General features: G+C 47.4%; 9 protein-coding genes across 9 annotated transcripts; 4 read left to right on the top strand and 5 right to left on the bottom strand.

The window, feature by feature from the left end:
• Positions 1-58: 58 nt before the first annotated feature.
• On the bottom strand, positions 59-2,538 carry GGS25DRAFT_155070 (uncharacterized protein). The gene is made up of 9 exons (XM_049256436.1): positions 1,671-2,538; positions 1,365-1,621; positions 1,199-1,310; positions 1,008-1,151; positions 928-931; positions 788-837; positions 655-733; positions 397-588; positions 59-336 (listed from the first exon to the last, which is right to left on the bottom strand). The coding sequence occupies exons 1-9, from the start codon at positions 1,999-2,001 to the stop codon at positions 219-221; spliced, it is 1,287 nt and encodes a 428-aa protein (XP_049120785.1). The 5' UTR covers positions 2,002-2,538; the 3' UTR covers positions 59-218.
• Positions 2,539-3,003: 465 nt separating this feature from the next.
• Positions 3,004-5,226, top strand: GGS25DRAFT_155134 (uncharacterized protein). The gene is made up of 7 exons (XM_049256438.1): positions 3,004-3,022; positions 3,091-3,730; positions 3,787-3,957; positions 4,014-4,581; positions 4,645-4,736; positions 4,807-4,891; positions 4,951-5,226. The coding sequence occupies exons 2-7, from the start codon at positions 3,557-3,559 to the stop codon at positions 5,118-5,120; spliced, it is 1,260 nt and encodes a 419-aa protein (XP_049120786.1). The 5' UTR covers positions 3,004-3,022; positions 3,091-3,556; the 3' UTR covers positions 5,121-5,226.
• On the bottom strand, positions 5,214-6,552 carry GGS25DRAFT_155151 (NAD(P)-binding protein). The gene has a single exon (XM_049256439.1). It carries the CDS (start codon positions 6,314-6,316, stop codon positions 5,384-5,386), a length of 933 nt encoding a protein of 310 aa, XP_049120787.1. The 5' UTR covers positions 6,317-6,552; the 3' UTR covers positions 5,214-5,383.
• On the top strand, positions 6,553-7,615 carry GGS25DRAFT_155126 (uncharacterized protein). The gene has a single exon (XM_049256437.1). The coding sequence runs from the start codon at positions 6,789-6,791 to the stop codon at positions 7,368-7,370; it is 582 nt and encodes a 193-aa protein (XP_049120788.1). The 5' UTR covers positions 6,553-6,788; the 3' UTR covers positions 7,371-7,615.
• On the bottom strand, positions 7,615-8,741 carry GGS25DRAFT_155155 (uncharacterized protein). The gene is made up of 2 exons (XM_049256440.1): positions 8,386-8,741; positions 7,615-8,323 (listed from the first exon to the last, which is right to left on the bottom strand). The coding sequence occupies exons 1-2, from the start codon at positions 8,453-8,455 to the stop codon at positions 7,860-7,862; spliced, it is 534 nt and encodes a 177-aa protein (XP_049120789.1). The 5' UTR covers positions 8,456-8,741; the 3' UTR covers positions 7,615-7,859.
• Positions 8,742-9,277: 536 nt separating this feature from the next.
• GGS25DRAFT_518906 (cytochrome P450) lies at positions 9,278-11,068 on the bottom strand (the record flags this gene model as incomplete). Its single annotated transcript, XM_049263615.1, has 4 exons — positions 9,278-9,734; positions 9,782-9,863; positions 9,918-10,622; positions 10,681-11,068. 4 exons carry the CDS (start codon positions 11,066-11,068, stop codon positions 9,278-9,280), a joined length of 1,632 nt encoding a protein of 543 aa, XP_049120790.1.
• A 1,802-nt stretch (positions 11,069-12,870) lies between these two features.
• On the top strand, positions 12,871-14,547 carry GGS25DRAFT_529603 (FAD/NAD(P)-binding domain-containing protein; the record flags this gene model as incomplete). The annotated part of the gene is made up of 4 exons (XM_049265300.1): positions 12,871-13,042; positions 13,129-13,684; positions 13,747-13,810; positions 13,867-14,547. 4 exons carry the CDS (start codon positions 12,871-12,873, stop codon positions 14,545-14,547), a joined length of 1,473 nt encoding a protein of 490 aa, XP_049120791.1.
• A 386-nt stretch (positions 14,548-14,933) lies between these two features.
• GGS25DRAFT_518908 (tripeptidyl-peptidase) lies at positions 14,934-16,804 on the bottom strand (the record flags this gene model as incomplete). The annotated part of the gene is made up of 3 exons (XM_049263616.1): positions 14,934-15,774; positions 15,835-15,916; positions 15,979-16,804. 3 exons carry the CDS (start codon positions 16,802-16,804, stop codon positions 14,934-14,936), a joined length of 1,749 nt encoding a protein of 582 aa, XP_049120792.1.
• Positions 16,805-18,950: 2,146 nt separating this feature from the next.
• On the top strand, positions 18,951-21,811 carry GGS25DRAFT_155284 (uncharacterized protein). The gene is made up of 2 exons (XM_049256441.1): positions 18,951-19,391; positions 19,439-21,811. Exons 1-2 carry the CDS (start codon positions 19,155-19,157, stop codon positions 21,602-21,604), a joined length of 2,403 nt encoding a protein of 800 aa, XP_049120793.1. The 5' UTR covers positions 18,951-19,154; the 3' UTR covers positions 21,605-21,811.
• The last annotated feature ends 1,045 nt before the right edge of the window (positions 21,812-22,856 follow it).

Here is a 22,856-nt window from a genome sequence, read left to right on the forward strand (position 1 = left end):
ATAAGGGTAGAATGCTTGACGATATATCGGAGGAATAAATATTTAATATAAAGGATCGTGTGATCCAAAGAATTTTGATGGATGGCTGCAGGGTACAATGCTTGGAAAGACGATACAAACACTTCGATACCAGTATATATACGGCCGTTGTAAGCCCGTCTCGCAGTCTCATTCTACTTAAAAATCATGATATCACTATAGATCTATCTTGTAAAACTTTACATGTTCGCAAAAAGATACTTCATTCCTTCCCATGACTCAATGCTGGTGGGCAGGATCTGGTCTGGGGGCAATACAAATCCATTCCGGCCAGTGTCTCGGAGTTCAATCGCCCATCTTAGAATTAAATCAGTATCTGTCAGAGAGGGGTTACAACCTGGGAGATATATTACTAACCCGTATTCTGCTTTGTTAACGTCGGTAACATAATCGTTACTACCACCTGCGGTTGCGTACAAGGTAGCGCAAGTTGGGCCGGTTGTAAACCTTGTTCCGTATGGCTTCGCAATAGCAGAAGCAGTGTTCTTGGATAGCGAATCCTGCTTATCCTGGTTTGATACTTCTGCTGTGCATGAATAGCCATAAGGACTAAGATACGATGTATGTCAGTAAACCATTTTGAGTAGGACATTTCCCACCGTGAAATAGACTTACGTCAAAATGTATTGTCCATAGCTGTGCCAGTCAATATATAGCTTGATTCCGTTCTTCGCAGCTAATTCATCGCCCAAAGCTTGAACCAGTCAGTATACTCTTCATCTTAAGTCAGCCTTCAGGATGCGCTTACTTCGGATTCCAGTGTTTTCGGGAGTGTCGCCAGCCGCTACGCCGCGGTACCTATATGAGGGTTAGTGCTACCCTTTTACTTGCTGATTGTTGTACGTTTCAAGTCTGAGAGCTGACGGTACTTGAAGTTTGACTACTCACGTTTCTAAGATCGAAAATTTCGTTAGCATCTATAGTTGAAAACCAAGAGAAGAATACCAAGGGCTAGGAAAATTGCTTACCGGCTCCAGGGCTCGTAGACGATCCCTCACCATCCCATTTGTATGGCCAGTTCCGGTTGATATCAGTGCCAACAGCAGAGGTGCCCGATCGAGTTTGCCGATTCTTACGCCACATGCGATTTGTAGTTTGCGTGAAGACAAACCCTGTTGTAATTAGCTAAACTCTGGAAAGTGAACTCAGCTCAACTCACCATCAGGGTTAACGACAGGTAAGATGTAGAAGTCGTAGCTATCAAGGAAGCCCTTCACAGTCGTGTCGTTGGCGTAGTTCGCAACCAACTGGTATGTGATATATTCAACAGTCTTAAGATTTCTTGTCAGCACTTTTCTCCAATGGTTTCCAGTCTATTTAGGTACCTTGGAGGTAATCCATTCGCGAGCATGGACGTTACCATGGAAATACACGGCAGGCTTTGAATCTTTCCCACCGCTCCCCCAAAGGTGAATTCCCTGGATATCTCGCCCTTCGAATGATTTACCGGCCGTAATCAGTTCTGAGTTGGACGAAAAAGATGATTGGATGTCTTTCAGGTACGTCAAGTGATCGTCGTAAGCATGGTATGCGTCGAACCATGACAAACTCGGCAGAGCAGCTGCTGCAACTAAATCCGACTCTATTTACCGTTAGATCCTATATACAGGTTGAAGTTTAGACAATCTAACCACTGCGATACTCGGCAAGGGGTCCTTCGCGAGCAATGTCTGCGCCGAGGTCCTCAGTCAATACCTCTGAAGTGAGATTTAGCAATTCGAAGCTGGCGAGACTCTCAGGCGGGACGGCGATATCGAAGTGTGCCTCATCTACGTGGCCGTGATTGTGACTGAGATCGATGGCCTCAAGAGACTCCAATTGCGCCTCGAACTCTGCAGCACTATTCGCCGGGGCTACTACACGGAAGACCTTGTAGCCATCGTATACGACCATACCCCGCCTGTCGAGTCGCAAGGCGACCGCCAAGGGTGCGAGTACCAAGAGAGAACGAAGAAACTTCATGATGGCGACTGTGTGATTGCAGTTCAAGCGAGGAACTTTGCGAAATTCTCAAGGTAGTTCGCAAGTCGGGTGCGAGAGCACGTCTTATATCTTGAACTTATGGTGACATTGACTTGTTGCAATTCTGCCAACCATTCGATATTTGATCTGCGGTGATAGCGGCGTGACGGATTCGCTCTGCATCTTCCCGATCAAGCAACTCATGTTCGTGTAAATAGTGCAGCTAAGCTACAGTACCTTACCTAGCCTAGTAGGTGCGTTCAGGTATGATACCTAGTAAGCTTTAGCCTGGCTCGTGTAGGGACTTGGAAGTACGGGGTCGGTACATGGTTATAGAAGGTCCCAAGGACATCTGCGGATAAAGGACGCAAAGAGAACTAGATGCACTATCTACTATTATTGATTCTCTTAACTACAGTACGATGCATAGTATGATTGATGCATATCATATGTGCAACTATGCCAACCAATTTAGCCTACCAATAACTACCATGTAACAGGGGAAGGTGTGTTTAGCAACGTAGTGCACCTTTACCACGAGTCCACGACTGTTCGTATTATCGGCAAGGGTCACCGATGCAATATATATATATATGGTTATAACACAGGAACCTATGCGTGTCTGTAACTTACATATGTAGACCTAACATTTGCATGCCTATCTAGTTCGTATATGGTATGTTCAAGTGGTAATGTTTCGGCCCAAGTGCTTGGCCTATCGTTTGGTACTGTACATTCATACCTACCTAAGGATCTCGCTACGCGGTAGATTTGGCCTTCCTAAGCCGAAGATCTTGGAGAGGTCCATCAGATGTGGATTTATTTACCATCGTGGTTCTCGTTGTTCTCGGCATTGCTACCCTGTCTATCTAGCTTCCTACCTGGGTGGTCACATGCACAAGCCATGTACGCAAGAGCTTAATTGTATCAATACACTGTAGACACATGCACATACAGTACTACATCTGTACTTGCATGTATGTATGCATGTGTGTGTGTATGCATATATGTAGGTATGTAAGTAAGTTACTTGGTCGATGAAACTTCTCGCTTCGTTTAGGAGATACATAGCTAACAGCCAACCGCCAGAAGGCTAGTTATCGTCTTGAGTGGGCGGCTATGAAAAAGGGGCTTCGTGAAAGATTTCTGGAAACCTATCAATAATCACTACTTTACGATGGGCATTTATTTATTCATTTAGCTAATTCCTTATAGTTTGGAGAGATTAAAGGCGCCGGAGGAATTGCTTTGAAACTTGATAAAACTCCTCATTCTAAAAAAAGGAGTCGGCCATCATTCTCGCTTCGCATCGCGTTCCACGATGTCGCCTCGAATCTTACTTATAACCATTGCGATAACCCAAGGACTATTGAGTTCAAGAGAGGTCAATATGCATAATTTAAAGAATATCCATTATACCTCGTTTGTCTGTTTGAATTCAAGTCCTGCTGTGCAAACTTGAAGGTTTCAGTTTTCCGCTTGCTTGCATTACGATTCATTTGTACCACACACCTACTTTAGCATAGCTGGTGATACAACTGACTTGCTAGCCATAATGCATCCATGCATACTTAGTCTGTTCATTTTGCAATCTTTGGTGGTTGCGTCGCCCATAACATCTTTTACCGTGTCACGAAGAACCGTAACCGAACTCAACCAAGCGGCCTTTGAGGAGGCCCAGCAATCAGACAATACAGCGACGAAGGCCTTTTCTGGAATAAGAATACGTGTAAGACTAAGTTCAAGGAGAAACCCCCCGAATGTCGCTGATAGCATTTACCACAGACCTCTGACGGACGATGCTTGTTTGTCGATGAGCTCTCGGGTGATTTTCGAGCAAATCTCACACCAATCCAAGTAGCCGAGTGCGAATCCACGAGCGGGCAAGGATGGGATATCATCACAGCTGGCAAGCATAACAATGCTGATGACTCAATGCTCGTCGCTAGTACTCTGGTTCGTATTCAAATACACTCCCTCCCATGGGTTTTGCAGGTCTCAGAGAATCCTAGACGAACGCCTGCTTCAACTTCGATCCACGGCGTGCAAGTGGCAGCCAAGTCATATTGTTTAGTTGTGGTGGACGAGCAGACGGAAGTGGCGAAGTCACCGATTCTCAATTGTTCCCTTTCCATGGTGGCCGCCAGCCACTTCAGTTGACGCCCGCGAACGACTTGCAGTCTTGCTTCACTGTTGAGAGGGACGCAGTTGGAATTGCGCCCTGCACCTCGGGAAATGCCGACCAGCTGTTTACGTTTGACGACAATCCAGGGGCCAATAGAACCGCATCAACTGGAATTAGTGCTCCAACCAGCCAAATTGGCATCCAGACAACGTCCGCTTTCATTTCCACCGCAACTTCACCGGATCGAGGCCAAGATCCTACAACATCTGCGTTAGGAGTCACTTCCTCACCAACAGCGACAAGCACTGGAGAAAAGCCTGACCCCACGCAGGGCACACCTGTTTCTCGCGCCGGTGGCGTTCTGCAGCCTTCAGCGGTAGCTGAGGCGCACCAACGGGACGACACCGCTACGCGCGCCTTCACTTCAGTCAGCATACAGGCGCAAAACGGCGAGTGTCTGTTCATTGACCCTACAGCAGGAGACTTCCGCGGTAATCTGATTCCAGTTACGTTGGTAGCGTGTGCAGGAACTCCTAATGAAAAGTTCGATGTGATCACGGCGGGTAAACACAACAATGCCGAGAACTCTGCCTTGATCGTTAGTAGCTTGGTAAGTTATGACTACCTACGGGTAGGACCGTTCCCATTCAGTTGGGGAAACACTCTAACATTGATTGAAGACGAATGGGTGCATTAGTTTCGACGGCCGCCGTCCTGCTGGTGATACGGTGACGGTTTTCTCTTGCGGAGGACGAGCAGCTGGAGGTGCGTACATGATGTATGGATACCTCTTCTTTTATATTTAACGCTAATGAAGAAAACAGAGGGCGAGACTAATAACGGGCAGCTATTTCCATTTAATGGAGGGACAAGTCTAACCTTTGCGCCGGAGAGTGAGGGCAATGCGACATGCATTGTGCCTGGAAATGGCCGGCTTACTTCTGCTCCATGTGCTGTAAATGATGGTGCGCAACTTTTTACCGTCTTATCGTAGGTGTCTACCTAGTATTTAGGTACTTAAATAACAGTGACCTCTAGGGCTAAAAGTGGTCATGGCTTTGCGAACTAATTTTGTCCCTTACCAGCGTCCTAACTTCTGATTCATTTTGTTTTTCTTCTTTGACTAAGTTAACTAATATCTAAAATTGATATTCTACATTCCATAATACCCATCGCACGCGCATACTGGCTCTCGGCAGGAAAATACATTTATTGGGATGAATTACATCCATTCATCTCTTCCATCATGATTTATATCTATTTCGTCTCAAATGAACTCTCTTTTACTAGCCACTTCTCGAACGTCAACATCTCGGGATAGTCCTTGCGCCGAGCTTTTACATCTGCCTTATACCCGTCGCTGGCGAACCAGCCAATCATCAAGGATATTTCCGTAACCATATACGTCAGAACGCTCCCAAAGAACCAGTAGCTCACGGGAGCTGGGGATCCTGTTGCGTTGGTGAAAGCGGCATTGAGCTGCTCCCATGATAACTCGTCTCCGGCTAGCCCAACAGCTCTCCCACTCCAGCGTTCGGGTTCGATGAACGCTTTAGCAGCAAAGACACCAATGTCTGACGTTGCGACCCACTGCATCGGCTTATTCCCTAGGTGATTGTGTAGTGCCGCCGTGAAGACCCTGGTAGGGAAGCCCGGGGCCAGATTATCCATGAAAGCAACCGGGCGCAAGATCGTCCATTCCATGCTCTCATTCGAGGTTTTTTGGCTTGTGATATCCTTTAGGTGTCGCTCGATCTGGTACTTGCTCTGGAAGTGTGGTATGGGGGTTGGGTTATCCCAGGAAGCGTCATCGCCACCGCGTTCAACACTACTGTAGACGAATTGCTTGACGCCTGCCTTGATTGACTCGTCGATGAGAGCTACGCCTTGGGCGACCTCACTTTGGAGCGTTACTCCTTTTCCCATCGATACCTGCACGGAATAGACACCCCAGATGGGCTGGGGATGGACCCTCCGAGCTTCTTGAAAGAGTGCAGGGACATTATCTAGATTGCCTTGTACAAGTTTAATCAAAGGCGACTTTTGGACGAGGCGCCTCGAGCTGGAACTACTGGTGTCTCGAGTAACGGCGAGGATTATGAAGTTCTTAGGATCAAGGCTAAGAAGTGCATTGATTACTGCACCTCCCTGCTTTCCCGTGGCACCCGTGACGAGGAGAACTTTGGACATGATGATTCAACTTCTTAGAACTAAGAATCGAATTATTGCTGTTGTATCAAATGATTTGAGAAATTCAATGCAACGGCTTGGGGTTATTTAGTAGGGTCAATGATCGAAGGTATTGCGCGTCGGCATACGTCGACGACATCAAACTTTAGCTGGCAGAACTCTCCTGACATCCTTTTCGGCGAGCATGTCGGGCCTTACCTTTCGCATACCCGAAGCTGTCAGCGTCCGCTCTGAACTTACGCGGAACGCCTCGTAGCATTACGTCGTTTCGTTTGGGGACTTGCGAGACAAGTTATAGATTTATTACGCCCCTCCCGTCCGATGTCTCGTGGGTATGTTCCGCCAGTGTTCTTGGTCAATCGCACTCGTTGGCAGTCACCCCCAAGGGAGGCAAGAATCTACACCCTACATCTTCCCTACCTACTACACCCCACGCCACGCACGGTCCTAGCACACCTCCTCGGTCGCCACCATGGACGAAGCCCGCGCTCGCCGACGCAAGACTGTTGCTGCGCTTCTGGATGGCTACGGAAGTCTCTCGGTACCACAGCTTCTCATGACTACATCCCCGGACTTTCACCACCACGTTATTCCGGAAAGCCTAGGTATGAAGCCTCGGAATAGAGAAGCTTTCGCCCAACACGCAGCCGGTATCTTCAGTGTATTCGACGAGTTTAGAATGCTGCCAAAGTCTATCGTGGACGACGGACCAGGGAGCATGGTGGCGGTTCACGCACGGATGCAGGGCATGCTCAAAAATGGAGCTGGCGAGTGGATAAACGAATGTGTACTGTTGATTCAGCTCTCCCCGGACGGTACACAGGTTCTCAGGGTCACAGAGTTCGTGGATAGTGCGAAAGCACTGCAAATGGCCAGGGAGCATGCACCCGAGAGTTTTGACTGCGACGCATCCAACTTTCATGCGAAATGGAGGAAAGGAGACAAGGTTGGGACTTCGGAGTCTATGCCGATGGCGTTGCTATTTGGGTTGGGGCTTGCGCAAGTTGTTGTTTTAATATTCCTATTATACTTAGCTCAAGGGATCATGTTTTGAGTTTTGCTTGATGGGGGAGTCCGATGAAAATCAAGTCAAGTCAACTATCATGCAACAACTTTTTTGTGCCTCCTAAGAAGATTTACCTGAAACCGCCTTTATGGGAAACGATATTTCAGCAATGGCTTTACCAGTCTACCGAAACTGCTCGATTACACATTCACCATCTCTACCCACTTGGCCGCAAATATGTTTAGTTTAAATATGTTGGATTAAACTACAATTTCAGACGTCTTCCTCCCTGGTAGGTGACTGCTGAAGCACTATCTAGTTTTCTCCTCCACTCGCGCTTAACTTCTCCAAACGAGTCCCAATCTAGGGTACATAGGTGACAACCGTGGCTTAGATTGTTTTTGAGAGGCAATAGGAAAGCACGACTTTTATATAGAGAATGAACACTTCGCCCAGTCGGGCATTCAAAATAGGATAACCCTTTCGAAATCTGAGTGGCGATGTAATCAAACAGCGTCTCCTTCCCTGATGATCAACTTAATGTTTTCTCAACACTTGGAATAGCGCCAAGGTCCCAGCAACGACTGGAGTAATGAGACGCACGGTGTTGAACTTGATCCACTTTCGAGCATAGCTCTCAGCTTGTTTAGAGTCTACTCTGCCCTTGGGCTCTCGCAGAGCATCAAGCTTCTCGTTGATGGGCTGCATGTTGAGTGCAGAATGCACAACCGTGATGAGATGGCATAGTGCCGAGAACGCGTACGGTTTCCAGTCACCGAACACGCCATTAGGTCCTTGAGATGAGGCAATCCATGACGTGTAGGCGTAGCCAAAGATGCCAAGTGTGCTAATGGGTCGGAAGAATTGGTTGCCCACAACCCAGAACACTGGCCACTGCCTACCAAGCAATCGAGCTCGAGCGGCGTGCTCAGGGGATGAGGGAGATGGGAAATCGACTAGCAAAGCTGGCACTCCCATGAATGATTGCGTGATAGCATTACCTGTATGCAGTAATGTTTATGTTTAGAACTGGTCCTGTTGGATTGAACACATGTTTACTTACCAAACAAGATGAAGGAGAATGCAACAGTAGTACCGAGAACAGCTTCGGGAGGGACAGCCATAGATGACATATTGGTAATATACAAGCTATATGTAGTAGTATATTGATTGGTGTATTGATCAGAGAATTTATGTAGGCGTGTTCTCGTTACTTGACTGCGAAAACGCACAGCAGTTGTCGGGTTCCACGTTATATAGACGAAAGACGTCGATTCTTTGCTCCTCCGAGGGGGAAGCTCACACAAGTTGGAGCACTTTGCCTTTATCCATCGTTCGATTTCTGATTTCAGTCGTCACAGTGGTATGACAATGAAACGAGACTTCCTCTTTAGCTACTATACATACCTACCTAGAGTAGAAATTTCCCCCCTTACTTAGGAGGATGATATCTACCGTAAGGTTTGCCCCACTTCTATCGGCAACTTAATCATGTGTTACCTTAGATACATGTAGCTATAGGGTGAACCGAAGCTTGCGTTAGATTCCGCGTCAGTATCTTGTTATTTACTAAGAAGACTACAAGTAGTGGCAATATGTAGTCCGTGGTGACGACCGGGTTACTCACAATGTACTATGTCCTTGGACAAGAACATAGAGCGGACAGAGCAAGCCCCTTTTTCCTAATAGGAGTACACGTGAATATTCGACAGAGAGAGCAGTAAAATGACACAGAGGGTTATTCTGGAATGTGGCTTTTGTCTTAATTTGGACCGCGATGGAGTTTATATATGATTAATACCAACTAGTAACTAACGCTATCTCTTTATTACCATACTAGTTATTAGGGCCATAATTAGGCAGGAAGGGAGGTATCCAAATAGTAATTAAGACTCCAAATCAAATACCGAAAGACGTCAGGATATGCCGTTTATACCAGATCCTTGCTATGCAGTTTATACGACCTCTATCTTTCTTTTCCTCATTTCTGCATTTCTAAGAAATTCCTCCTTTTCCCTCTGGTAGTTCGCGTTTGATTCTGCCCATAATCGTTGTGCCTCCTCCTTTCGAGCCTGACTCCGAGGCTCAAACGCCATCTGAAAGGGGTCGGGCTTGATGATTAGAAGAGAATTCGATTTATCGAGGGGAACTGGTAAGTCATTCCCGGTAATAGGGTCTTTCTTTGCCTTGAGGTTGAAGCACCAACTCAGCGCACTACACGCTACTATCAATTCGTCTTGCGTGAGAGTTTGTCCTAGACACTGGCGCTGACCCCAGCCAAATGAAGTCATGCCCTTGATAGTTGGGTATACGCTGAGTGGTTCCTCGTATGTTGGCCACCCAGGCTCTAGCCAGCGCTCAGGCCTGAAGTTGTCCGGGTCGGGGTATTTGGCCGGATTTCGAAGGAATGCCCTGTGCTGTTTAGTAGGAACACGAATACAATGACAAGAATAACACACCAGTCGAGAGGTAAGATTCTTGTTCCCTTTTGGAGGAAATAACCACGAAACTCATCGTCTGCCTCCATCTCGTGTGCAACCCCTGATAGTTAGGTAAGTATGCGAAAACCTTTTCCACAGAGAGTAATTCACTAACCAGTCGGTACGTTTGGCTTCCATCGCATTGTCTCTTTAATGCAAGCTCGGAGGATAGGGAGTTTAGGCGAATCATCAAGAGTTGGTAATCTCCCTTCACAAGCTTCGTCGATTTCCTTCTGCACAGCGGCTTGCCATTTTGGATGATGTACCATAGATACTAACCAATATGACAATGGACCGGCTACTGTAAAAATGCCCACCAGAGCCATCATACCTATGACCGAAGAAGCTTCGTAATCGCCAGAAATGCTCGATCGCTTTTCGCCCCTATTCAGGTACTGGCTCGTAAAGCAGGGTCTTTGAACACCCAGAGCCATCTTGTTCCGCGTAGTCATCAAACGCTCCATCCACCACGCCTGTTGCTCATCGTGGCGCTTGTGCTCAGCAATCTTCCAGGGGTTCATCATCTCAGGCAAATGCCAAAGGGGTGTCAAAACGTTCGTGATCGGCCCAGCAGGTGACATCTGGGTCAAAAGACCCCATGCACTTTTGGTGCAGTACTCACTAAGTTCGATATCGTCCCACGTCAATTGGCACATCACCTTAGATGCCATGTCCTCCAATGAAAAGCCAAAATCATCCGGGTTTTCAATCAGTCTCGCGAGCCAGCGCTTCGCCTCGTGGTACATCACGCCGTAGTATTGCGCATTGCTCGCTTCAGTTAGATATGAGTGCGTGAACCGACGTTGCCGAGCCCAATATTCTAATTCAAGTTATTTTCTTTGAACAAGACCAGACTTACTAGAAAGTCGCATACTCACGGTTTCTTCCCATTAGGGGGAGGTATTCCATTGACCCATACGTGCTCTTTGAATCGAACAGAGATCTAACCATTGGCCTGTCAGAATTGTATTTCGCGCGCTTGACTAGGAGTTCCTCGGCAATCTTCTCGTCCGTGACGACTAGAAACTTAGCCCCAAGCATTTCAGTGAAATAGAATCCATTCGTGCCGCTATACTGATCCGCCCATTCCTTGAATTTTAGCCACATGAAGTTGATGGGAAGATCGTGTATTCGTCCAATATACGGCAATAAGGTAGGCCCGGGGATTTTACGTGGATGGTTCATCTCGTTGAACTGCTTGAATAGATGAAACGCGAGGAATCCAATAAAAACGGCCACAAGGACCACCAACGTGATTGGTTGCATGATCAACCGTTTGGTATAACGAACGACAGGCTAGGTGTGAATACAATGGGAGTGAGGCTGGCGAAACACTATGGAGGGTAAGTGACAAGATCACTCTCCAGTTTGAAAGCAACTGGAGGGCTGTCACACGATTTAAAGTATCTCAACTATCGTATCATGCCATCTCATGCTGGATATATTTAGAGTGTTTTCTCTCGATTGTGGTAGCTATGCAAGTCGTTCGGCGTTCAGGGGTGGTGGTCGAGTCTTGACCGGGTGTTCCCCTTTTCAGTCTCACATCAAAGTCTCACCGGGCGTCAAATCCCATCGTGGCAAAATCATGCCTGCATCTTCACGCACATTAAGTTCATATATACCTACCTATTTATGAGGAAGATTACATCCCACCATAGCCTTGAATACTAAATATTACGAAACAGAACATGAAAGCATCTGCAATGTACTAGAGTAACACGATGGAATTACGACGAGACGGTAAATGGTTATAGGTTTATAACGATAATAACTCCGGAACTGCAACTCCGAATCAATAAACATAGGTTGGTACCTACATTCGTACATATAAGCGTGACAAGATGCACATACATTATGTGACAAGAGTCAAGTACAGGAATGCGTCTCGCAATCTTTACAGATTGTTGTGTTTCTAATTGTTGCATCTTTGCTGCAACCAAGAAGAAGAGGAAAGGAAGAAAGCTTGCTTTATTCCTAACTACAGTGGCGGAGTGCCAACATATGGCCATATGGGCCATATGGCTCTAGTGGAGCCTATGGTGCCTGAGGCACCTGCAACACTAATCGAGTCGTTCTATCTACAATTCGATCTGGCAATTTTAAGTATATGTAACTAGGATAAGGCAGAGTTATCTACCGACTGGAACTCTATGGTGATATTGATGGAAGTATCATGTCTATAAGGCACCTACTCATAGCATGTGAATGATACATATTTCCACACACTTTAAAGTGTATCCAAGGTTTTAACTTTCGTTACGGATAGATCCAGCAGCGGCTCCCGTGCCTTCATGCATAAATCCTCAGGCATTTAGTTGTTCGAAACCCGATGCTAAGCTCTTTTAAGCAACGACATAATTTATAAGAATCTGTAGAATAACCTTATTGTTCGTACACTACACATACCAGCCTAAGGGGGAAAGACCCTTCATATTTTACACCAAGAGTGAAACACACCTTTCGGCACCTTGGGCCTGTTATATTCGTTTCTATCACAGTCCCCTACAATTTGTATCTATCTGTACTGGATTTGAACTCAGATCTTCTAAAAGGATCTTACATTGGGGTTTGTAATAGATTCAGCGTAGATGTGAAAATGATCAAAATAATAGGTACAATCTTTCAATATGCACATTAGTATCATAGAATATATAAGTTGGACGAACCCCGAGAAAATATAAAATACATGGGGAGAACTTTGGATAGGGTGTGTCGAACGGAGACTATGGAGTACCGCCGAGAAGCGTATTACCTGACGGAATCCCTCCTATACCATCTATACCATCTATAGTATCCATTCCCGGATGTGTGGGGTTCTCGCATTTTGGTTGTCGTTAGAACTGACTAAAAGGACCCAATTACGTGTCCAGGCAAAACATGGTTGAGCAGGTGTGAATATACTTCGGGCCCGAGGAGGATTCGAGAGCTAGAGGGGGTGTCTTACCAGTCGCGACGTTCTCTTATGTTCTGAGCGACGTTCAAATTATATAATCTAAACGAACATTACCCCTAATCCTCCATCAACGTTCTCGTTTCTCCCCAAGCTTTCCAAAGGTCAATAACAGAATATGGGCTCTATTCTAGAAAGCGACTGCAACCCGGTGGGATCATACCCGCCCTCCGGAATCGACGTACTTATCGTTGGCACTGGGCTTGCCGGCCTGACTGCTTCGATCGAATGTGTTCGTAAAGGACACAACGTACGCGTTCTGGAGCGTCACGATGATATAAACACTGCAGGTATGCATCTTCACACATGTCGTATCACCTGAACTACACTGAGAAAATGAAGCTGATCGAATGACTTCGGCCTTCTCTGTTGTTAGGGGACATGTATTTTATGGGACATAGCGCTACAAAGTTCTTCCGGCACTGGCCACAGCTACAGAGAGAGTACGAGCTGATATCTATGAACAATGCCTGGATCGAGACCTTCAAGCACTCAGGGGAACATATGATAACGCCGCTGAAGGTTTCCGATCGCCTGAGACAAGCTGGCATGGACCCAAACACCCCACCGGGCGCTTTTCAGATGAGACCCCTCATCTATCGCATGTACCTGAACGAGGTACAACGGCAAGGCATCAAAATCCAGTTTGGTCAGAAGGTTGTCGACTATTACGAGGACCAAGAACGTCAAAAGGCAGGTGTCGTAACAGACAAGGGAGACCGTTTCGAAGCGGACGTTGTCATTGCTGCAGACGGCGTGGGCTCCAAATGCCAAAAGCTGGTAGGCGGGCAAGTGAGGGCGATGAGTTCGGGTAGAGCCATGTGGCGGGCAGCGTTTCCAACTCATCATCTGGACAAGAATCCCGAGCTTAAAGAATTTCTAAAGATGGCTGGTCGGAATAACAATGAACCAATGATTAGAACTTGGTTAGGGTACGTAATGCAACTGCTGTATTCAATCGTCTGAGGTGTAGCTAATAACCGTAACTCACTAGCCCGGGGATGTACGCCATGGTGCTTATTCGTAAGGAGACGTGCGTCTGGCTTATGAATCACGACGTAAGTATCACATCCACCTAGCTACTCTCGTCACTCAATACGCTAACACGGGACAGGTCACAGGGTCCGAGGAAGAGAACTGGAACCACACAGTAGGGGCAGATGATGTTTTAAACAACATGGACAAAGGGTTGGACACTCCATGGGACCCTAGAATCAAGGAACTCGTCAAGTTGATACCTGATAACACCATTGTCAACTTTGAACTATTCTGGCGCAATCCACAGCCTTCTTGGACGTCGCCGGGTGACCGAGTAGTCCTCATCGGTGATGCTGCTCATTCTTTCTTGCCCGCTTCTGGAAACGGCGCAACGCAAGCAATCGAGGACGCAGTCTCGTTGGCAACTTGCCTACAGATTGCTGGAAAGAACAATGTACCAGAAGCAGTTCGTACGCACGCACGATTCCGCTACATTCGCTGCTCGTGTGCGCAGAAGATGGGGTTTGCCAATGCTGAGTTACTCCAGCATACTAACTGGGAGAAGGTGAAGCTCAACCCGAAGCTAGCGCAACCAAAACTCCCCAGCTGGATTTGGAAGCATGATCCGGAGCAGTATGCTTATGATAACTATGACAAGATGGCCGATGCCATCAGGCAAGGAATTCCCTTCGACCAAGTGGACACTGTGCCGCCAAACTACCCCCCTGGCTACAAATATGAGCCTTGGAACATCGAAGACATGCAGAGGGAGGTGGAAAAGGCTACTGTCAACATGGGTTCCGGCAACTGGGATTAGAATACCAAGGCTAGGCAAGGCTTTGTGTTGTTGGCTAAAGCAGCCAAGAAACGGCAGAAGAGAAGGAAGAAAGCTTGTCTTATTCCTAACTACGCTGGCGCAGTGCCAAACATGAGGCTAGCCTGATGGGACTAGTGGCTCATGCAACACTTGGTTATAGAATAGGTACAAGAATTGATTCAATGTTCTGCTTTAGAAGCGAAAGCTAAAAGGATTGCACATTACGCATGCTCGCGCCTGTCCCCCGCTTTTTGACCAAAAGCTGGTTGACAGGTTGGTATATGTGGAGGATCGATCATATTACTTTTGTGAGGTATATTTACATGGGTAGGTGCTCACCCAGTAAGGGCATAACCATCGCTATATAAACATTTGGGCTGTATAACCTAAGCGTTTTCCACTCCAGGCGCAGCAGCTGCAAGCAGCTTGGCAAAGTCGGGTGTTCCTAATCCTGTAACCGGATCCCATCCTGCAGTAGCATTCCATCTTGCCCCATTGCGGAAAGCGGAGTTGCCTGAGCAGCCGCTTCCGTAGCCCGATGTAATATCTATTAGGGCTGCGCTGTTGTTGTATAACCACGGGTTGAGGAACCCCAGAGGAGGTTCACCCTGGCTCTTTCGAGCAGCGTTCAGGAGAGCGACAACTCCAGCGAAGACCGGACTCGATGCACTCGTGCCTGATAGGAGGGCGGTTCTTCCCTTGTCAACTACCACGAACCGACTTCCTTGCGCTGCGACGTCGGGAAATCCTCTGTTGGACTTATTGAAGTATGCTGAGTAGGTGTTTCCTATCGAACCTAGATAAGAGTTGACGGCCTCTGCCTGCCAAGCTGGCTGTGCGTGAAGCGAGCTGAAACCACCGCTTGAAAAGCTTACTCCTTGTTCTGGAGAAACATTATAAGTAGCACCGACGGCGGTAACGTAAGGGCAGCCAGCAGGGAAAGAGGGCTGGAAGTACGGAGCTTGGTCGGACTCCCGGATGCAAGAGTCGCCTGGCCCAGAGTCACCTGATGAAAAGAGTACGCTGACACCGCGGGCTCCGAGTTGCATGTACAGGTTGCAGACTCTTAGGGCATACTCCTCCGGTACTGACTGCTCCTCTTCCCCGTAAGAGGTGGAGAGTGTCTGAGGCAAGGCCGAATCATCTTGATCGAGAAGGTACGTCAAGAATTCCAGGTAAGGCTCGTTTGACGAAGGACCGGGCTGATCGTGAGTAGGAACCAAGGGTCTTCATGTACAAGTTAGCTATATTCTATCAATCAGGGTTGTAGCGTTATTATAGACTTACCCACGACCACCAGTGCTGTATTCGCGGATTGGGACAGGGCTCGAAGCAGCCAAGATGTATTGCACGTCGAGATTTGCCTCCCCTGCGCAGTAGTTTAGCAAATGGTTCATTTTAGGATTCTCGAAAAGGGTTGCAACAACGTACCACTGTCATCATTGCTATCTTGATCATCCAACCCTCCATTGACCAGCTCAACGGTAAAGTTCTGGCCGGCAGCTGCCGGCAGATACTGTGACTCAAAAGATGCAAGATCATCGTATCGCGCATACTCTTCCAAGTAAGAACTGAAAGCAACCAGATTCCCTTCAGGTGACGCGGTGTATTTGATATTATACAACGATTTAATGCAAGCTGGCGTGATCCTGGAGGGGTTGCAGTCTGCAGCCTCAACCGCCATGCTTGTCTTCACTTCGTCCTCCTCCGCAGCCTCAAGAATCTGCATTTCGAAGATAGTTGACTTCTTCGCGCCGAGCTGACCGAATCGAGTGGTGGGTTGGATTAGGTCAATGCTTCCGGAAAGTTCATCAGGGATGCTGTATGACAAGGTGCGAAGTCTAGGACTGTTGTCCTTTTCATACAGGTACCAGGTGAACTTCGCATCGAGTAGTTCGTTGGCAGTTTTGACATCTGTCGTGAAACTAATCCAGTCGTTGTTTACCGAAGACTTGATACCGCTCTTAGCTAACCAATCAACAACGGACGAGACTGATTGTTCTGTCGGTGCCGTGTAAGCTCGGACTTGGTTACGCGACAAGTGTAATCCGTAATTTGGATGTCCGGGGGTTGAGATCTCCAAGACCGCCTGCTCCAAGGCGGCCGCATGCTGCTGCGGGAGGCCGACGCGCAACGATACCAACTCATCTGGGGAGGCTTGGGCAACCACACTCCAGCCTTTGGGGATGGAGGCGAGACTGTCCATCACCTTGGCCGTGGCGGCCGAGGCGTAAAGGACGAGGAAGGAGAAACGCATATTGACGATTTCACACGGAGTTGCACGAGTATGTTTTGCTCCTGTCTACCCGAGCCAACGAGTCAGATAAAGGTGAAGAGAGAACGGATTCCTCTTGGTGGCTGTGAGGGGATTGACGAGCAAATTAATAACAATGGCGTAGTAGTAAGTAACGAACCCTTACATATTATAATTGCGTGCGATGCTAGTCAATGCGATACCACCTTACCACCGTTACATGAACCAAGCTCGAAAGCGGTCTCCAGCCATGTTGACTTACTTGCAATCTACAAACCCCGGCCACTGGAGATGCGCCGACATGCCAAGTTCGGAGTGATCTTCCGCCCATCCCCTTTGAGTACTACGTCGCCTAGGCTCTATCCGGCAGGAGAGTGGGATTCGACTTATGCGCGGGGCCGCGACAGGTTGATAAGCTTCCGGTACGAGAGATCTGATCTCAATCCCGGTGTAGGGGCGCCCGCACACCATAAGCGGGACATACTTGATCGCTACAGAATGTCGTCCCGAGGGGATTTTTGGTGCAAGGAAAATTCAATAGCAACTTTGAACTATGCGACGTTGCCGGCCAGGCCCGACCTACCTAGACCACTAGTTGGGACAGGGAATGCCTGCTCCTCTTCGTATTACTATCGCTACCGAATCAGCCGAATACTTTAATGGCAGGTGGACTATGGATTGTGAATTGTGGATTGAGAATTGCGGATTGCGGATTGTCAGTGGATCCGAGATCCTGGTATGCGATTCTCATTCTTCGAATGCGCTGATGCATTCCAGGGCCCAGGCACCATCAAGTGTGATACGAGGCTTATAAGCACGTTAACCCCCAGCCAGACAATTATTTTAACCGTTGTTGAAGAACCCCAACAGGTTGAGCAAATCAGAGATGTCATAAGCCAAATCTCAACCCGTAACAGAACGAGGAGTAATTACGGGGTGGATTACTGTAGTAGGCAGCTGATGGTTGGAGTCAGGCCAAGTAGCAGTGGTAGCAGTGAGCGAGCTACGACGTATAGTAGATTGTGTTAAAGACTCGTACGAATGTTTACTCCACCGTTGAAAGTTGATGACATTCGATCAAAGTGGAGGCGCAGGCATTGTGTACCCTGACGGCGGGCTGACGCTGAGAAGCGGGTAGTTTTGCAATACTCAGCTACTGTATGTAGTAGGGCAGGTATAGAATTTAACGAAATCGTACATTAGGAAACTTGTCCCAGACTCCCAGGTCAGTAACAGGTCGAAAAGAATCCAAAGTCAATTGAGTTACATGAAGTTTGTACCTAACCTAGGGTAGATTACCTAATATGCACATAACTAGGGAGATACATATGTATGTTAGGCGCTGTGAGTGCGGGGTTGTTCGTCGCAGACAAATCAGTTGAATCTATCACGCTAAACGCCCGGCACAACCCCTAAAACTCTCCCTAAACAACGGATGATGTTGCTGGCTGAAGCAACCAAGAAACCAAGAAACCAAGAAACCAAGAAACCAAGAAACCAAGAAACCGAAGAAGAGATGGAAGAAAGCTTATTTTATTCCTATCCACGCTGCCGCAGTGCCAATACTACCTACATAAGGCTGCCAAGCGATGACGCTAGCCTAATGAGTCTAGTAGCCTATACGACAGATGACAACAACAGTCATTGCAGATAGATATATGTAAGTAGATTCTCGACATAGCATAATATACCTAGGGTATCTCGGCTTTCATGTTTTCTGGGAGCGAGGATGATATCCATATCCATGAGTCGGTTTTCGACTAGTATACGACACTGTGTATACCATAGCAAGACATGGTCTGTCTCCCTGACGGAGACGACAGTCGGCAACGGGAAGCTGGAACTCGGGGCTGTGCCTAACGTGTAGGATAGGTATATTTCCGGAAGTCATATCGTTGCCCGAGGGGACGGATAGGAAAGAAGGGTATAGGCTCAAGAATAGGTAATAGTCGGAGGAGGCCTGGCGGTTGTAAGGAAGGCAACGAGCGAGGGGTATAGCTGTAAGCAAAGAGCCTCAGCTACAGCACCGTAAGCGAGAAATTAGTTGTTGCTACTTTATGTAGATATCTTATGAGGTACTTAATGATTAACTAACCTACCTACATAGGTACTTAAAGCACATAGTAGGTGGCGCGGGTCGGGAGCGCATAGCTGCCGTCCTGTTACCTACACAGCAGGTAGGATTGTGACGCAAATTCAATATCGCCTGCCGTTTATTACTGGTAGGCCAAACATCGGTACCCGATCGAGTTTCTGCCATACCAACCTTGAAAGTTTGGAGGAACCTACATCCTTACTTATTCTGTCAGGCTTCATCATCCACAGAACTTCCCATAGCTCATGAAAAGTTGTTATGCAACTTAAAATGAACCCTAAAGCATCTAGTTTTGTTCCAGGTGGAACACAGGAGGGCCAGCATTATGACGGGCTGTTCCTACGAGAACCTGGCCAATCCCAAGTATCAGATGATTCGAGATCCCGGGTGAAGTGTCGGTATTTTTTGCGTGGGCAATGTCTGAAGGATAAACTCTGCCCCTACCTCCACGAGCGTGATCGGGAAATCCAGACTTCCATTCAAGGCGCGACTAATGTATGATTGCTCGAAGTAACCTCTTTCATGGCTGACCGTTGTCTTAGATCCACAAGCTTCCTGAGAGAGAGGAGCTTACTCGTGCCAATAAGGGGGCTTTGGTTCACTTCGCTGCTGGTGCACTCGTCACGAAGATATCTCTACCATCTGACTTCTCAGCTGTCCAAATCAGTCCGCTACCGCGTGATAGCACGCGAGAGTCTCTAATGGCCCTCCTCCGTTCCCATAATCTCAACATACCAAGTGAGACCGATATTCAGTTTACTCGCGAAGCAGAGTTATCAAGCGCTCTGGTAAAAGTTGAGGACCCCGAATTCGCTAGGGCAGCTGGCAAGAAACTTGGCTCACAGATTGCTCCACGTCTAAATAAAAACATGGAACCGATTGTTACTCCGATAGATATGCCACTATTCTCGGATTCGAATAGTCTTCGTGTCGACTGTAAGAAACTGCATGTCTCTTGGCATAGGGCCAGCAGAATAGTGTGGCTCAATTTCGGCAGTGGCGAGATAGCCAAACGCGTGAATAAAAAGTTCAAAGACGGAACGTACAAAATTTTGAACCAAACTGTTCAGTGTGGTAACCCAACTCGGGGTGTGAAACTGACCGTGTGCCTAACAGACGTGCCGGCATCTGCCACGGAATCTGACGTCCTCAAGTCAATTCGTAATGTGCATAGGCCGCACAATGTCGAGCTTGGAAACCCTACATATTCTCTTGATATAGAGACCTGTTCCGCCTCGATTCAATCTCTGTTCACCTCTATTGGCCCCCTTGAATGGTGGGAGCTTACCCCTGATATAACCGGTAAACGCATAAAAGCAAGTGCCCGGTTTCAGAATGAGGACGACGCCAGGGAAGCCGCACGAACCCTGGACAAGTCAGAGCTCAGTTTTAATAAGAAGGCGAAGCTCACTGTACAGCTTGTCTATACAGCGAAGTTCAAGGTGCCCGCAAACATCTACGAAGCAATAGAGCCGGAGCTCAAAGCTAACATTAGAGGTTGGAAGAACTCACATTTGCATTTTACTGCATATGAGAACTCCGATCCACCTAAATGGTATCGTGTGTTGAAGATTGAAGGGGAAGGGGCCACCAATGTTGCGGAAGCGAAGAATACCATCACGAATATCATGTCCGGTATGGTAGCTAAGGAAGGCAGTTCCGTTCTTTGGCATCAGGCTCTACGCAGCAACGGAACTCTCCTTCATCGGTTGAGGGAGTTAGGAAACCAGACTGGAGTAGTTATCGCACGAAACAGAGTCAAGTCTCAGCTTCGACTGTACGGATCACGAAAGAACTGTGAGAGTTGCCAAATCGAGATAGCTGGCTTGTTGGCAGACGATCGATATGAGCACTTCAATATCGACCTGGGCACGAATGAATTTTCTTGGGTCCTCCAGGGGGGCTTGAATAGACTCCAAAACGAGATTGAAGCTGAGAAAGTTAGCTTCGACATTACTTCGACGCCCAAGCGTGTGGTCGTGATCGGTACGGTCAGGGACTACGAAACTATAATCGACATCTTGAATAATAGAGAAGTAACCCCGAAGAAGATGAACGTCTCGAACGAGAAAGATTGCGTCGTTTGCTGGAACGAGGCCGAGAATCCAATAGAGACCCAATGCGGTCATGCGTACTGTCTAGACTGCTTCGAAAACTTATGCATGTCAGCTACAACGAAGGAAATGGTTGTCCAAGTTTCCTGTGTTGGAGAGTCAGGAAGATGTGGTAAGACACTCGGCCTCCCGGAATTGCAGGAACACCTCTCCTCGGCCGCATTTGAGGAGCTGCTAGAGCAATCATTTGCTTCGTACATGCGGCTTCATCCACAGGTCTTCCAATACTGTCCTTCTGTCGACTGCGGATCTTTCTATCGAATCAATTCCACCCCCAAAATGCGAACGTGCCCTCAATGTCTAGTACCAGTGTGTACAGCATGCCATACCCAACATGGAACTATGACATGTGCGGATTACCAGGATGTGTCTACGGGGCGTTACGAGGCCCTGGAGAGAGTGAAGAGAGAGATTGGTATCAAGGACTGCCCTAAATGTAAGACTCCTTTGGAAAAGATTGATGGATGTAATCATATGACTTGTCGGTGCGGTGCGCATATTTGCTGGGTCTGTCTAAGAACCTTTGAAGGAGCACAGCTTTGTTACGATCATATGAATAAGGAACATGGTGGAATTGGGTTTAATTATGAGTGATGCTAAGTGCATCACTCTATATTTTACCAGCTTGTCAAAGCTTCTAAACATTAAGGATATTAGTAGCCGCGTACTATGGTCTATACGTAATTACAGGCGGTGTTAGCTTCTATGCCGCCTTAAGCTCGGGCGAGTCAAGACAGCCTCAAAAGGGGACTGAACTGCGCTGTCCAGATGCGACTATGTGGCGGGAATAACATACACCCGAACGTCAGTTGCATATTATGCAACTGCTGGATTTCAGCCATGATATTACAGGTAGTACAACCTAACTTCGCAGACGGTAATTATTGGACGTAGATGTGCGGCAGTGAAGGGAGAGGCTTGCTATTGCAATTGCCTAAATGAACATGTCTGCATCCTCGCCGAGAGGGACGAAATGTCTTAATTCAAATGCACGGAAAACTTGTCATGGTTCCTGAATGATGCTTGTTAAAGCAGAAAGAGGAGAAGGGAAGACACATGGGAAGAGTGTGGTGCGTCTTCCTGCTTTATAGGGATATCACGTCGGGTGTGAGGCTTAATGCCAGTCCACAGATAAAGGATCAACAGTCAAAAGAATGAATTGTAAGAGAGGAAGAGGGCGGAGCTCCCGACCACTCAGGCTAGCTATATATACATGGATATATAAGGTTCAGCAATAGCAGCCATGGCGATGCCCATATGGCAGTAGCTATGAATATCCACGGGAGTGGCTATTCATGTCCATCCATGTCCTAACATGGGTCTGGTCCTATGACAAAACTCTTATTGCTTGCCTCTTAGTCGTCACCGTCGATGTTAACAGACTTGGACACGATGAAGTTAGCTAACATCGCTTAGGCCATTCCTGCGGTCGTGGCTATAACTATAATTCTCTACTTTTGGCTCTGCACTAGATTTGCACAAACTCCTTCTCGAGATAAACTAACGTTATCTTCGCGACAAGAGCGAAAACTTTAAATTTCATTACGCTAACCCTCCGAGTGAGGGCGGAGGAAAGACTAAAACGGATCGAAATTATTAATGTTATTGTTTAGATATGAACTTGCCGGATATATGACCCTAGGGTTAGGGTTAGGGTTAGGGTTAGGGTTAGGGTTAGGGTTAGGGTTAGGGTTAGGGTTAGGGTTAGGGTTAGGGTTAGGGTTAGGGTTAGGGTTAGGGTTAGGGTTAGGGTTAGGGTTAGGGTTAGGGTTAGGGTTAGGGTTAGGGTTAGGGTTAGGGTTAGGGTTAGGGTTAGGGTTAGGGTTAGGGTTAGGGTTAGGTTAGG

The sequence above is a fragment of the Hypoxylon fragiforme genome, assembly GCF_022984875.1.
Source record: "Hypoxylon fragiforme strain CBS 206.31 chromosome Unknown GGS25scaffold_2, whole genome shotgun sequence".
NCBI classification, from domain to species: domain Eukaryota; kingdom Fungi; phylum Ascomycota; class Sordariomycetes; order Xylariales; family Hypoxylaceae; genus Hypoxylon; species Hypoxylon fragiforme.